The 13659-nt window shown below is 47.9% G+C and overlaps 1 protein-coding gene across 23 annotated transcripts in view; it reads right to left on the bottom strand.

Moving 5' to 3' along the window:
* The window catches only part of LOC105022906 (receptor-type tyrosine-protein phosphatase F), a 205079-nt gene that overhangs the window by 45049 nt on the left and 146371 nt on the right, over positions 1 to 13659 (bottom strand). For 15 of the 23 annotated variants that reach the window (XM_034291382.1, XM_034291381.1, XM_029118703.2 and 12 more), the window contains 8 exons: positions 8052 to 8194; positions 7712 to 7838; positions 6323 to 6468; positions 5991 to 6232; positions 5661 to 5854; positions 5278 to 5411; positions 3367 to 3511; positions 1248 to 1559 (listed from right to left, as the gene is read on the bottom strand). In XM_034291382.1, coding sequence (XP_034147273.1) covers positions 1248 to 1559; positions 3367 to 3511; positions 5278 to 5411; positions 5661 to 5854; positions 5991 to 6232; positions 6323 to 6468; positions 7712 to 7838; positions 8052 to 8194 — 1443 coding nt within the window. The remainder of the gene's footprint in view (positions 1 to 1247; positions 1560 to 3366; positions 3512 to 5277; positions 5412 to 5660; positions 5855 to 5990; positions 6233 to 6322; positions 6469 to 7711; positions 7839 to 8051; positions 8195 to 13659) is intronic. The other 8 variants (XM_034291388.1, XM_034291391.1, XM_020044556.2 and 5 more) reach the window with 1 other exon arrangement.

The raw sequence follows: 13659 nt of genomic DNA, 5'->3' as shown, positions 1-13659 counted from the left end.
CATGTTGATTCATTGAGGAGCAGAGTTTACTGTGTTACGTGCTGCTGCTTGTACTACATGGAGACAGTACTAACTTGGTTATCTGCCTATCTGATATGTAAATGGTTATCTACATTCTGACGGTGGTAGACTTTGTATTTGGGAAGTGGGTCATCTAGGGCACATGCTTACTAATGATTTCTGATTATTAAATACTTCTTTAGTGGTCTAGTGTGTGGTGTGATGTTGTGTGTGTGTACCTGTCTGACTACGTTAGTGTGAGCCTCTAATTATAGTGAGTCTTAGTTGTGTAGCTGCAACTTCAAACACATCAATTATAGAACAGCAGCTCCTAGGAACACTATATCACACTGAGAACCTAAAAAAGACAAGTGAGAGAACAGAGAGGAGTGAGTTTTGTGGGCTCTGCATGAGGACAGAACCACCAGACTAACAGGATGAGGACTCTGCATGAGGACAGAACCACCAGACTAACAGGAAGAGGACTCTGCATGAGGACAGAACCACCAGACTAACAGGATGAGGACTCTGCATGAGGACAGAACCACCAGACTAACAGGAAGAGGACTCTGCATGAGGACAGAACCACCAGACTAACAGGAAGAGGACTCTGCATGAGGACAGAACCACCAGACTAACAGGATGAGGACTCTGCATGAGGACAGAACCACCAGACTAACAGGAAGAGGACTCTGCATGAGGACAGAACCACCAGACTAACAGGAAGAGGACTCTGCATGAGGACAGAACCACCAGACTAACAGGAAGAGGACTCTGCATGAGGACAGAACCACCAGACTAACAGGAAGAGGACTCTGCATGAGGACAGAACCACTAGATGTAGAGATGAATAGAAAGTTCATAAAAAAGTGATGAGCCTTGGCCCTGGAATAACAATCTCAAGTCCACAAAGAATATCAGAGAGTGACAGAGAAAAGGATAGATACCAATCAGGCAAGACTGAGTGTGTACAGAAATAAGAGCTTTAGAACAGTAGTTAGCAAGTTTCCATAGAAACCAGAAAAAAAAACAGTAAACAGGTAGAGACAAGTAGAAACCCGAATGTGCCAGTAGAGAAATAGAAACTAGAATACACCAGTAGAAACCAGAAGACACCAGTAGAGTTACAGAAACAGCAGAAACCGTTAAAAACATGGGGAAACCAGAGAGTGGAAGGCACCAGACAAAGGAGTCAGTCAGTGAGCTTCAAGCAGGGTCGGTGCGGTGAGAGCCAGAACCCAACCTACCGTCCTCTTTAGTTTTGATCCTGACCGGGGCACTCTCTGGGCCGGGCCCTACATCAGTATGAGCTCTAACCCACACCTGATACTCGGTCCACTTCTCCAGGCCCTCCAGAACATAACTAGTGGCGTCCGCTCCAATGCCCGACACCTCATGGCGCTCCAGGTCCTCGCTGGTGCTGCCCGTGGCCTGGTAGCTGACTGTGTACGCCACGATGGCACCGTGGCGGGATGCAGCGGGCGGGGCCACCCAACTCACCTTGAGGGAGGTGGAGCTTAGACTGGACAGGTGGACCTCCTGAGGAGGGGCGGAGGGGGCTGTGTGGGGGAGGGGGGGGGGGGGACAAGCGAGCAGGAGAAGGGGACCAAGCAAAAATAATAAAACAACAAAAATATAACAAAGCCTAAACAAGGAATTGGAGGGGAAATGGGTGGCAGACTCTGGACTTGGAGATTGGTTTCATGAAATCACTCCAAACGACTAATTCCATGTGATTAGATATGGTTTATAGAAAACAAACCACGGGCCGATTTGGATGATAATAAGGTATTAGGTAAGCACATCAGTTAATCAATTACTAGTTAAATGAAGTACTGATTATGGAAATTACCTGCTAATTACTCATTTATTAACCCATTAATAAATAGCTGTAATGTTAAGTGCTATGCAGACCAGTTGAGTTCAGTTAAGTTTGTTTTCTGTCTATCTCTAAATATCTAATGATATCTTGACCAACTCTCCATAGTCCACAGGCAAAACTAACAGCAACAGCATAGATGAAAAAACAACACATGAAAATACCAAACAACAAAAACAAAAAGCATCCTGATAGCAAATGTATATGAAACAAAATCAGATTTATTAAAAGGAAGAAAAATATGGGGAGAAATTAGAAGGCAGACGATGGTTTGGGACTGAGAAGCAGGGGGGGGGGGCAGGCATTGGGGGGTTTCTTTGGTTCTTTCTTTCTTCAGCATGGAAGTACAATATTTGTTTTATTTACAAATCTTGGGACCAAAAAAATGAAACAGAAAAACGAATCCCCAGAGCTTTGTGTGATAAATATAGGACTGTCGGGTGTGGAGGGGGCTGGGAATCAGCTCTCACAAGGGGGTCCTAAATCTACAGGGAAATAATCTGCTATTATATAAAGACCCTGATGACGAAGGTAGCATGATGACAAGAAGGTGAAGCAAAACAACTCTGCCTGTGTGCGTTCATAGGACAGGCTGTGTGGATTTCACACATCTGCAAGATAAAAGAAGTCTGACAAAGAGAGAGGCAGACAGATTGGGAGAGAACGAGAGTCAGACAGACAGCCAGAAAGAGACAGATAGTTTTGTGGGACAACAACAGAGTTTGAGAAGAACTGCACCTTGGAGTGTTAGAGTGACACCTATTGAGTGAATGTGTACCCAGCTTTAGAAGAACAAGCAACGTCTGACTCAAGTACAAGAAAAACTAACTGGGCAAACATAGCTAACGTAACTAACTACACACTGCTTTACTAATGCTTATGCACCAGAAAAATAGCAGGTTCTTTGACTGGAAGACATTCCTGTCACATGTCTTTTTTTCTACCGTTATTTTAGCAGGTAATTCTGCGCGCTGCCTGCTGTTCCCTGTACTCAGTACAGCCGTTCTAAGACGCCTGTTGTGTTGGTGTGGGCGTACCATGAACATTGTGAACAGGCTCCAGGCCTTGGACATGAAATGGAATTGCAGCCGCGGGAGGCGATGTTTTCCATATTTGCCACAAACTACACCGTCAGTTTAACCGGTTGGATGTTTAAAGTTAAAAAAAAAACACATAGGACACTCGCAATAAACCAAATAATTCACAAAAAGGAAAACAGGTAGACACACTGAACCCGCTGTAACTTTGAGTCCTACTGTGCTGCAGCTCAGAGGGAGAGGCTGTGACAAGAGGAGGAGGAGGAGGAGGAGGGGGCGCCAGGCTGTTTGTGACCAACTGAAGGACAGCAGGTGGAAGAGTTCAGTTTGAAGCAACTCCTGCTTGAACGACTTGTGGACAGCACAGGTGATTCTCCTGGGTTAGTGGATGATGTTGAGACAGAAAGAGAGAGGGGGAGAGAGAGAGAGAGAGAGAGGCAGGGTACTCACTGGACTGAGCTGTGCGGGCCTCAATAGGCTGAGTGTAGACCCCCAGGCCGAACTCGGAGCGGGCTGCCAGGGAGAAGCGGTACAGGGTGTCAGGCTTCAAACCCTCTACGGCATATGACCCTGCAGGGTTAAAGGTCACGTGGATCTGAAAGGGGAGAGAACATCTTTATGTTAAAGGTGTAATAAACCCAAACATTCCTATGATTGACATTGAATAGTAGAACCACATGTTGTGAAAAACATATCAGCCCGCATTAGAAAGTGAATATTAAAAGTCAATGTTTCAAATCACCAAGCTGAACTATGATGTTTAACTCATTTCAACTTCACAGAGATTGCGTTTCTAGCTCAAAGGAGCAACTGGTTTGCGTCAAAGCAATTAAAAGAATAAAGGGTATTAATCTGACTGTGCTCTGTCTACTTTGAAGAACTTTGAACTAAATGTGTACTATGCAAGAGCGTGCATTATACACTTACAACACATCACTAAATGATTTTGGGATTTTGAAGATGGACCACTTGTGTAAGATGGAGTTCATGTATATTTAAACACTGATGTAAAGCTGACATTCACCAAAATGACAGGAGTTGCAAGATCAGTGTTTGTGAGGGTGGATTATCCCTTTAAATCACTATAGTGTCTACTAAACAGGAAAAATAAACCTCCCATTCACATTGGCAAGATTAACACGCCTCAAGTTAGGACTCAGCCTCAGTGCCTTGGTTCATTTTTATTTGCGCATGATGGTATATTGGACCATAAACCAATATTGCAGTAGCTTATCTGTCATATCAATAATGTCCGAGACACAATTTGTAGCCAGTGAAAACACTGAAAATCTAACTAAAATAAGTCTGTAGCTGCAGTATGTGCTGAGTGTGAACATTCAGAGGAAAATCACTTCACATTTGTAGAGTAGTTAAATTACTTTCATTGCCTATTGATTGGTAGCTTTCTTTCTCAGTCATCAACAGACACCATTACAGAGAATGGTTGACACTGAGAAGCAGATAGAAAGGTACGTCCATCGATGATGTCTATATTCCCCCATCCACACAGGAGAGCTGAGAATGTTTTATCCCCCAGCAAAAAAACAACATCCCTGACACTTAAGTAACCATTCAGAGAGAAATACCTAAACAACTGACAGAGGTGGTCTGTGTGTGTTGGTTTACAGAGGGACAGAGAGCTGATCGGTGTTAGTTTGTTTACAGAGGGACAGAGAGGTGGTCTGTGTGTGTTGGTTTACAGAGGGACAGAGAGCTGATCGGTGTTAGTTTGTTTACAGAGGGACAGAGAGCTGATCGGTGTTAGTTTGTTTACAGAGGGACAGAGAGGTGGTCTGTGTTTGTTTGTTTACAGTGTGACAGAGAGGTGGTCTGTGTTAGTTTGTTTACAGAGGTACAGAGAGGTGGTCTGTGTTTGTTTGTTTACAGATGAACAGAGAGATGGTCTGTGTTTGTTTGTTTACAGTGTGACAGAGAGGTGGTCTGTGTGTGTTCGTTTACACAGGAACAGACAGGTAGTGTTGTGGTCTGTGTGTGTTTGTTTACAGAGAGGTGGACTGTGTTTGTTTGTTTACAGTGTGACAGAGAGGTGGTCTGTGTTTGTTTGTTTACAGTGTGACAGAGAGGTGGTCTGTGTGTGTTCGTTTACACAGGAACAGACAGGTAGTGTTGTGGTCTGTGTGTGTTTGTTTACAGAGAGGTGGACTGTGTTTGTTTGTTTACAGTGTGACAGAGAGGTGGTCTGTGTTTGTTTGTTTACAGTGTGACAGAGAGGTGGTCTGTGTGTGTTCGTTTACACAGGAACTTGACAGGTAGTGTTGTGGTCTGTGTGTGTTTGTTTACAGAGAGGTGGACTGCGTGTGTTTGTTTACAGAGGGACAGAGTCTTTGGAGTGACACCTACCTTGTTGTCAGAGTTGTCCTCCCAGTATTCCAGTTCATACTTGGTGATGGAGTCCTGGACCGGCCACAGCCAGGTCAACATGATTCGCGTGTCCAGCTCTGCCTCGGCCTCGAAGCTGGAGGGCTGTGCAGGGACTGGCCACAGGGATGAAGAGGACAGAGGGGCAGAGGTCACAGTTGTACAAAAAGCACACAAAGCACATTATCCACATGACCAAATTGAAATCATCAAGGACGAATCAAAAACATTCAAGGATGCTTGTGTTTCCGAGCGACAGAAAAGCCAATTCACCTGCAAATGTACCCACGCACTTACACACACTTACACACACTTACACACACACACACACACACACACACACCCCATACATGCGTTGTGCTCACCTCCCTGCTGGGTCTTGACCTGCAGGACATCGGACGGAGGCCCGTCCCCTACAGAGGTGAAGCCCAGCACCCGGAGGCTGTATGTGATGTCAGTGGTCAGGCCTGAGATGGTGGTCAGTCTGCTGTCGTCCGTGTTGTGTTTGTGCCAGGCACTGAGCGGGGCGCCGGCGTCAGAGCTGTAGTACACCCGGTACCTAAAACAGTTTAAATAAAAAATAAAACAACAAAGACATTACACAAATACACAGCAACCAGAACACACCCCGGCGTTTCATCGAGACGCTGCCAATCACCCTCCACCCAGTAGGCCTTGGGAAGCGCCCGACTCACCCTCTGATCTGTCCGTTGGGCTCCTCGGGGGGCTCCCACTGGACCAGCATGGTGGAGGCGCTCAGCATGCGCACCTGGACGGCCAGGGGGGGCGAGGAGGGAGCCTGCTCCCCCGTCCGGGTCTCCACGGGCTCACTGGGCGGCCCGCGCCCGATGTTGTTCACCGCCATCACGCGGAACTCGTACTCCGAGTAGGGGCTGAGGCCTCCGATGCTGTAGCGCGTGGTGGCCACTCCGTCCACCTGGGACGGCAGACGCTCGTTAGCCACACGTCTGTCCGCGGGGCCACGTGGCGCCCAGGCGGACCCCCCAGTGTCTACGCGGCCACCTACCTCCTGGAAGCCCGTGTCGGAGGTTTTGGGCCGGTACTGGATCATGTAGTAGGACACGGGTTCTGGGTTGCCAGAGTCCCAGGTCAGCGTCACACTGGTGGCTGTGGTCTCTGTCACTTTCAGGGAGGTCGGGGGTTTAGGGAGGGCTGGGCGAGGAGGGAGGGAGGGAGGGAGGGAGAGATGGGAGGGAGGAGAGATGAGAGGTGGAACGATATCAGTTACAGTTAGCGGATGGATGTGATCTCTAGGACGACGGGCAATATAATGTGTCCAACGCCAAACACTCTGGAAGGGCGCCTCTCTATTAAGACCATGTCATGACTGCTGCCAAAAGTAATGGGAATGACTCATGGCCTGTATTCAATTAGACTTCTCTCCAGCCTTTCTTATTAAAACCATCACAACACAGCCGAGTCATTACAGGACCAGCACAGGATAATTGGAAAATTCTATTCAAACTAAATAACTAAAAAAACAAAGCAGCGGGAAAGGCTGTCTGTCGTCTCTGTAGTGTTTAATAGTGTCTGGCATGACAGAGACACTCTCCCAGTCCATGGAGGCAGCCCAGAACGGCACTCCTTTGGCCAGAGCCTATTACAGCAAAGACAGGGAATTGGACCGGGAGTCATTTGGAGATCAGGGTGTACTGATGGTCCGAGTGGCTTAATAATACTGGCAGGATGATGACAGAGTCAGGACAGGAAGACGGGGGCTGGACGGAGAACGCGGTCAGAGATGGTCAGTTCACACATGCACCCATACTGACCGAGAACTCTAAAAGCCTGACATTTTCCATCATTCCCGATACCGACAACTAGCATGCGGCTCTCATAAATACCTCAGCATCAACAGATGTATCTGACCAGCTTCATGAGGTCAGACAAGTTCAGTAAGATGTTTTACAATGCTGGTTACAATGGCTTTAACTGCCTGTCGGCTTTCAGGCGACATTTCAGTTAGTCAGGTGATATTTCAGTTAGTTGATGGCGTGTGACGATGAATCAAGAGAACATTCTGGAAGGTCAGGGGAGGACAGCGGGACTGCATCCCAAATTGATGCCTATTGGCTTAATTTCCTGACGCAGCCTATTAGGATGTCATGATGAGTAATGTGCGGTTTAACTGACTAACAGGCTGCGCGTTCTCACATACATGACAGCCGGCGATGATGACCAAGTCTGTTCCATGACACAACAAGGACACAACGTGACTCATGCTCCTCCCACTCGTCGAACAGCTTGTTGGGAGGTTGAGCTAATGGAGTGGCTTCGTTAGCACGTAGGACGTTTGAGTAGAACCGCCAGTCTTAGTTTGGATTTCGAAAGCAACGCAACACACATAAAAAACGCACCTCCCTACACTGATGCACCGGACACTTTGACCTCTCACCTTTCACCGTGACCTGAGCGGTAGCCTCGATCATGCCCAGAGATGATATGGCCACACAGGTGTAGTTAGTGGACACCTTGATGTTGGTAATCTCCATAACATTACGACCAATGGGCATCTCGTCCTCCTACAAAATAAGAACCGTTCCATTAAACAGCTTTACATACAAACATACAGAAATAAATCTGTTATTCATTACAATTGAAAAGTGATGGATCTTTTGTATGGGCTATATTTCTAAACTTCCTCTCAAGGTTTTATTCAACCTGAAAAATTCTAATACATGAAAAAAGGAACCATGGTTAAAGCACAGCAAAAGCCAAACAGCAAATTCTAAGACCTTGGTGAGTTCTTCGACTCCCATCATCCACTTGACAAAGGGCATGGGTGATCCCACAGCTACACAGGTCAAGTTGACACTGCCTCCGGGCATCACCTCATGGTTGGTGGGAGGGATGGAGAAGCGTGGAGGGACGCGACGGACTGCGGAGGAGAAACAAACAGTTAGATGGAGAAGAGAACAGTGAAAGTCAGAAGAGGAGTGTGTGTGTCAAGGACACCACCACAATTAGAGGAACACGGTGAGAGGGGGACCCCTGATGTCCATTTTGTCTGAAGTCGGGGGTCTTATAAAAAATACTTTATGGGGGTTCCCCAACTGTCTAATCTGTTGGCAGAACCATATCTGTTGGCAGAACCCAAGATGTGAGTGTGGGATCTCAACCACTGTCTAAAGGCACAATGTGTTTGCAGAACCCAAGAAGTGAGTGTGGGATCTCAGCAACTGCCTGAGTGTACAATCATTTTGCAAAACCATATGATAAGAGTGTGGGATCACAACAACTGTCTCAGAACAATGACTGTCTCGAAAAGCGCTATTGAAACTATTCTCTCTTTAAAAGTCTGGTAAACTTGACTGAATCTTCTGCATCTGCTGACCTATCCGCTGCTAGGGGCGTGCACTTAAATCCTCATTAATATGAAAACACAGATGTCACACATAAACAATCACTCGTGGCAAAGGTCAAAAAACAGCAACAGCAGTGAACCCACCTGGAGCGCCAATGTTAAGTAGCCTTTTCAACAGATCAGAGCTGTACTAATGAACTAATGCACATGAGCAGTTAGTCAGCCATAAAAAAAGACAAAGTGATATACTAAACTAGTTGTTTAAGATTAGTACAAACTAATTTGATATACAGTCAGGCTCTGCAAGCCGCTGGGTCCAGTTCTAAGATAGTTAGACGGCTACATGTGTAATAATCTGGGTCAATCTGGCTAAGAACGGCTAAACCTGTTATTTTGCATGCACGCCATGGCACACCATATGCAGATCAGCTGACATCAAAAAAGGTGTTCCCATGGAGACAGCGAGCCTGTTGACGTTGTCGCTATGGAATAGAGGTTACCATACACACACACACACACACACACACACACACACCCCCCCCCCACAAACACACACATACACACACAAACACCCCCACCCCACAAACACCCACACACACACATTCACCCCCCCGCCAAACATACACACCCACACACTGATGTGCTGAATGCAGCAGTGTGAATCATCAGGAAATAAACAGACAGAAAACATTCACATACAAACTGCTGTTTATCTAAGTCAAGGTTTCCATCAAAGAAAATGGCGACTGTGATGCTTCTCTCACACCTTCTGTCATCAGAGTTTATGACTGACAGGCTGATGTGACATGTTGGCCCACCATTGGTACGGGCTGACATCAGATGACCTACTATTACATTATATATAAATAGGGCTGCTTTAAGGTTGCATTATCTATCTGTACAAACTATTGCAGTTTATATTGACCTACAATTGGACAGTTAAAAAAAAAAAAAGACATTCGGTTCTATTTGATTCTCAGGCCTTGACCTATTCGGTTTCTATAGAGGGGTGAAACTAACTGAAAGTAAATCTAGTTAATGACAACCTTGGTAACTAGCCTATATCGCGCTCCCCTCCCATCCTCAACGTACAGTTAATGACAACCATGGTAACTAGCCTATATCACTCCCCCCTCCCATCCTCAACGTACAGTTAATGACAATTCTGGTAACTAGCCTATATCGCGCTCCCCTCCCATCCTCAACGTACAGTTAATGACAACCCTGGTAACTAGCCTATATCACTCTCCCCTCCCATCCTCAACGTACAGTTAATGACAATTCTGGTAACTAGCCTATATCGCGCTCCCCTCCCATCCTCAACGTACAGTTAATGACAACCCTGGTAACTAGCCTATATCACTCTCCCCTCCAATCCTCAACGTACAGTTAATGACAACCCTGGGAACGAGCCTATATTGCGCTCACCTCCCATCCTCAACGTACAGTTAATGACAACCCTGGGAACGAGCCTATATCACGCTCATCTCCCATCCTCAACGTACAGTTAATGACAACCATGGTAACTAGCCTATATCACTCCCCCCTCCCATCCTCAACGTACAGTTAATGACAATTCTGGTAACTAGCCTATATCGCGCTCCCCTCCCATCCTCAACGTACAGTTAATGACAACCCTGGTAACTAGCCTATATCACTCTCCCCTCCCATCCTCAACGTACAGTTAATGACAATTCTGGTAACTAGCCTATATCGCGCTCCCCTCCCATCCTCAACGTACAGTTAATGACAACCCTGGTAACTAGCCTATATCACTCTCCCCTCCAATCCTCAACGTACAGTTAATGACAACCCTGGGAACGAGCCTATATTGCGCTCACCTGCCATCCTCAACGTACAGTTAATGACAACCCTGGGAACGAGCCTATATCACGCTCACCTCCCATCCTCAACGTACAGTTAATGACAACCCTGGTAACTAGCCTATATCACTCTCCCCTCCAATCCTCAACATACAGTTAATGACAACCCTGGGAACGAGCCTATATTGCGCTCACCTCCCATCCTCAACGTACAGTTAATGACAACCCTGGGAACGAGCCTATATCACGCTCACCTCCCATCCTCAACGTACAGTTAATGACAACCCTGGTAACTAGCCTATATCACTCTCCCCTCCCATTCTCAACGTACAGTTAATGACAATTCTGGTAACTAGCCTATATCGCGCTCCCCTCCCATCCTCAACGTACAGTTAATGACAACCCTGGTAACTAGCCTATATCACTCTCCCCTCCCATCCTCAACGTACAGTTAATGACAATTCTGGTAACTAGCCTATATCGCGCTCCCCTCCCATCCTCAACGTACAGTTAATGACAACCCTGGTAACTAGCCTATATCACTCTCCCCTCCAATCCTCAACGTACAGTTAATGACAACCCTGGGAACGAGCCTATATTGCGCTCACCTGCCATCCTCAACGTACAGTTAATGACAACCCTGGGAACGAGCCTATATCACGCTCACCTCCCATCCTCAACGTACAGTTAATGACAACCCTGGTAACTAGCCTATATCACTCTCCCCTCCAATCCTCAACATACAGTTAATGACAACCCTGGGAACGAGCCTATATTGCGCTCACCTCCCATCCTCAACGTACAGTTAATGACAACCCTGGGAACGAGCCTATATCACGCTCACCTCCCATCCTCAACGTACAGTTAATGACAACCCTGGTAACTAGCCTATATCACTCTCCCCTCCCATTCTCAACGTACAGTTCATGACAACCCTGGGAACTTGACAAACAACAACCAGGATTTTCCTGACTGTCCTCTGTCCAACTATGTTGAAAAACAATGTACATGTCAAGGCTTGTTGTCTCTAAGATGATACACTGTGCTTGCACACACACACAAACACACACACAGTGTCTCTCTGACAACCCAAGAGAAAACTAGCATACTTTTGTAAAATCTGCCTTGCACCAGTCTCTATGTAAATAGATGAAAAGCTTTTAGAGTCACCCACCCTGAGAAGCAAACCCTTGAAACCTATTTGACCAGGGGTTGAGGTCTAGGGGAGAAGGGCACTATATACCAATGAGTGTGCCATTTAGGCCGTGCCCACTTGGCTGTTGTGGGCATGGCGCAGTAATGGAGAAGCGGCCGTGCATCGCAACCATGTCAAGCGCCTGATATCGGACTCTCCGGCATCAACCGTCTGGAGCCCTCGACAAGCTCAACAACACCATTAAGTCAAGGTGCTTTTGGCGATTAGCTGACTGGTTGCGTCAGGCGTGCTGGGTCTGGAACAGTTCAACGGCTTCTGAGAAAGGCTGCTGAAATGCACGATTGGGGTGTCTGTTATTGCGTCAAGCGCCAGGTGAACAGGTTGGAATGTATGGGTGGTGGATGACTGAGCGTAGCAATGGACGAGACACAGCATGCGGGGGAGGGTAGTCACAGGAAGCATCACATACTGGGATCCCAGGGTGTGACGGGGAAGAGGTTGGTCACACTGAGTCACATGCAACGGCCAGGCATATGCGTCTGTGTGTGTGTGTGTTGAGTGTTGAAAGGCAGCCACTCTCCAGCACAGCATGCGTGAGAACAGACGGGGAGACTGCAAAGGTCAACACGCATGCATGTGTCAATAAGAAATAGGTGTTTTGTATCACATGCAGTGATGGGCAAAACGAGATCCAGGACGACTAATGGCCTACAGGTCCAGTTCTCATAGACGGAGAACAGAAAGGCCTAAACCAGCCTTAGTGTTTTTAATATGCCGGCTGAGCCAGGATAGGAGACCTCCCAGGATGTCAGGTAATGGCTCACCTCTTTCTCCTATCTTCAGATAAACCCAAAATCAAAGAAGCAGACAGAAAACATGGCCATGTCCTGTCAAAATTGGTGAACTATTAGTGAGTAGGGTGCCTATCCACTCCCCTGCCTCCACAGTCGCCGTCTACACGACACCACAGTCCCCGCCTCCACACCTCCACAGTCCCCTCCTACACACCTCCACAGTCCCCTCCTACACACCTCCACAGTCCCCTCCTACACACCTCCACAGTCCCTGCCTACACGACACCACAGTCCCCGCCTACATGACACCACAGTCCCCGCCTACATGACACCACAGTCCCCGCCTACACGACATCACAGTCCCCTCTTACACACCTCCACAGTCCCCTCCTACACACCTCCACAGTCCCCTCCTACACACCTCCACAGTCCCTGCCTACACGACACCACAGTCCCCGCCTACATGACACCACAGTCCCCGCCTACACGACATCACAGTCCCCGCCTACACACCTTCACAGTCCCCTCCTACACACCTTCACAGTCCCCTCCTACACACCTCCACAGTCCCTGCCTACACGACACCACAGTCCCCGCCTACATGACACCACAGTCCCCGCCTACACGACATCACAGTCCCCGCCTACACACCTTCACAGTCCCCGACAATGCAGTCCCCGCCTACACACCTTCACAGTCCCCGACTACGCAGTCCCCGCCTACACGACACCACAGTCCCCGCCTACACAACACCACAGTCCCCGCCTACACACCTTCACAGTCCCCTCCTACACACCTTCACAGTCCCCTCCTACACACCTCCACAGTCCCTGCCTACACGACACCACAGTCCCCGCCTACATGACACCACAGTCCCCGCCTACACGACATCACAGTCCCCGCCTACACACCTTCACAGTCCCCGACAATGCAGTCCCCGCCTACACACCTTCACAGTCCCCGACTACGCAGTCCCCGCCTACACGACACCACAGTCCCCGCCTACACAACACCACAGTCCCCGCCTACACACCTTCACAGTCCCCGCCTACACACCTTCACAGTCCCCGCCTACACACCTTCACAGTCCCCGCCTACACGCCTCCTGATAGTTATAGACTATCCAGTCAAGACAAAGTTCCTGAGGAAACCTGCTCCTTCAATCAATTGGCCAACCTCTGTCCGGCTGCTCTGAGAGGTTACCATGGGGACTGGGTCAGACTCTATGCCAGACTGATGATGGATCCCTCCCAAATCACAGTGTGT

The sequence above is a fragment of the Esox lucius genome, chromosome 3 (genome assembly GCF_011004845.1).
Source record: "Esox lucius isolate fEsoLuc1 chromosome 3, fEsoLuc1.pri, whole genome shotgun sequence".
NCBI lineage: Eukaryota > Metazoa > Chordata > Actinopteri > Esociformes > Esocidae > Esox > Esox lucius.
The sequence above is the reverse complement of the archived record's forward strand: the minus strand, read 5'-3'. Positions and strand labels throughout refer to the sequence as shown.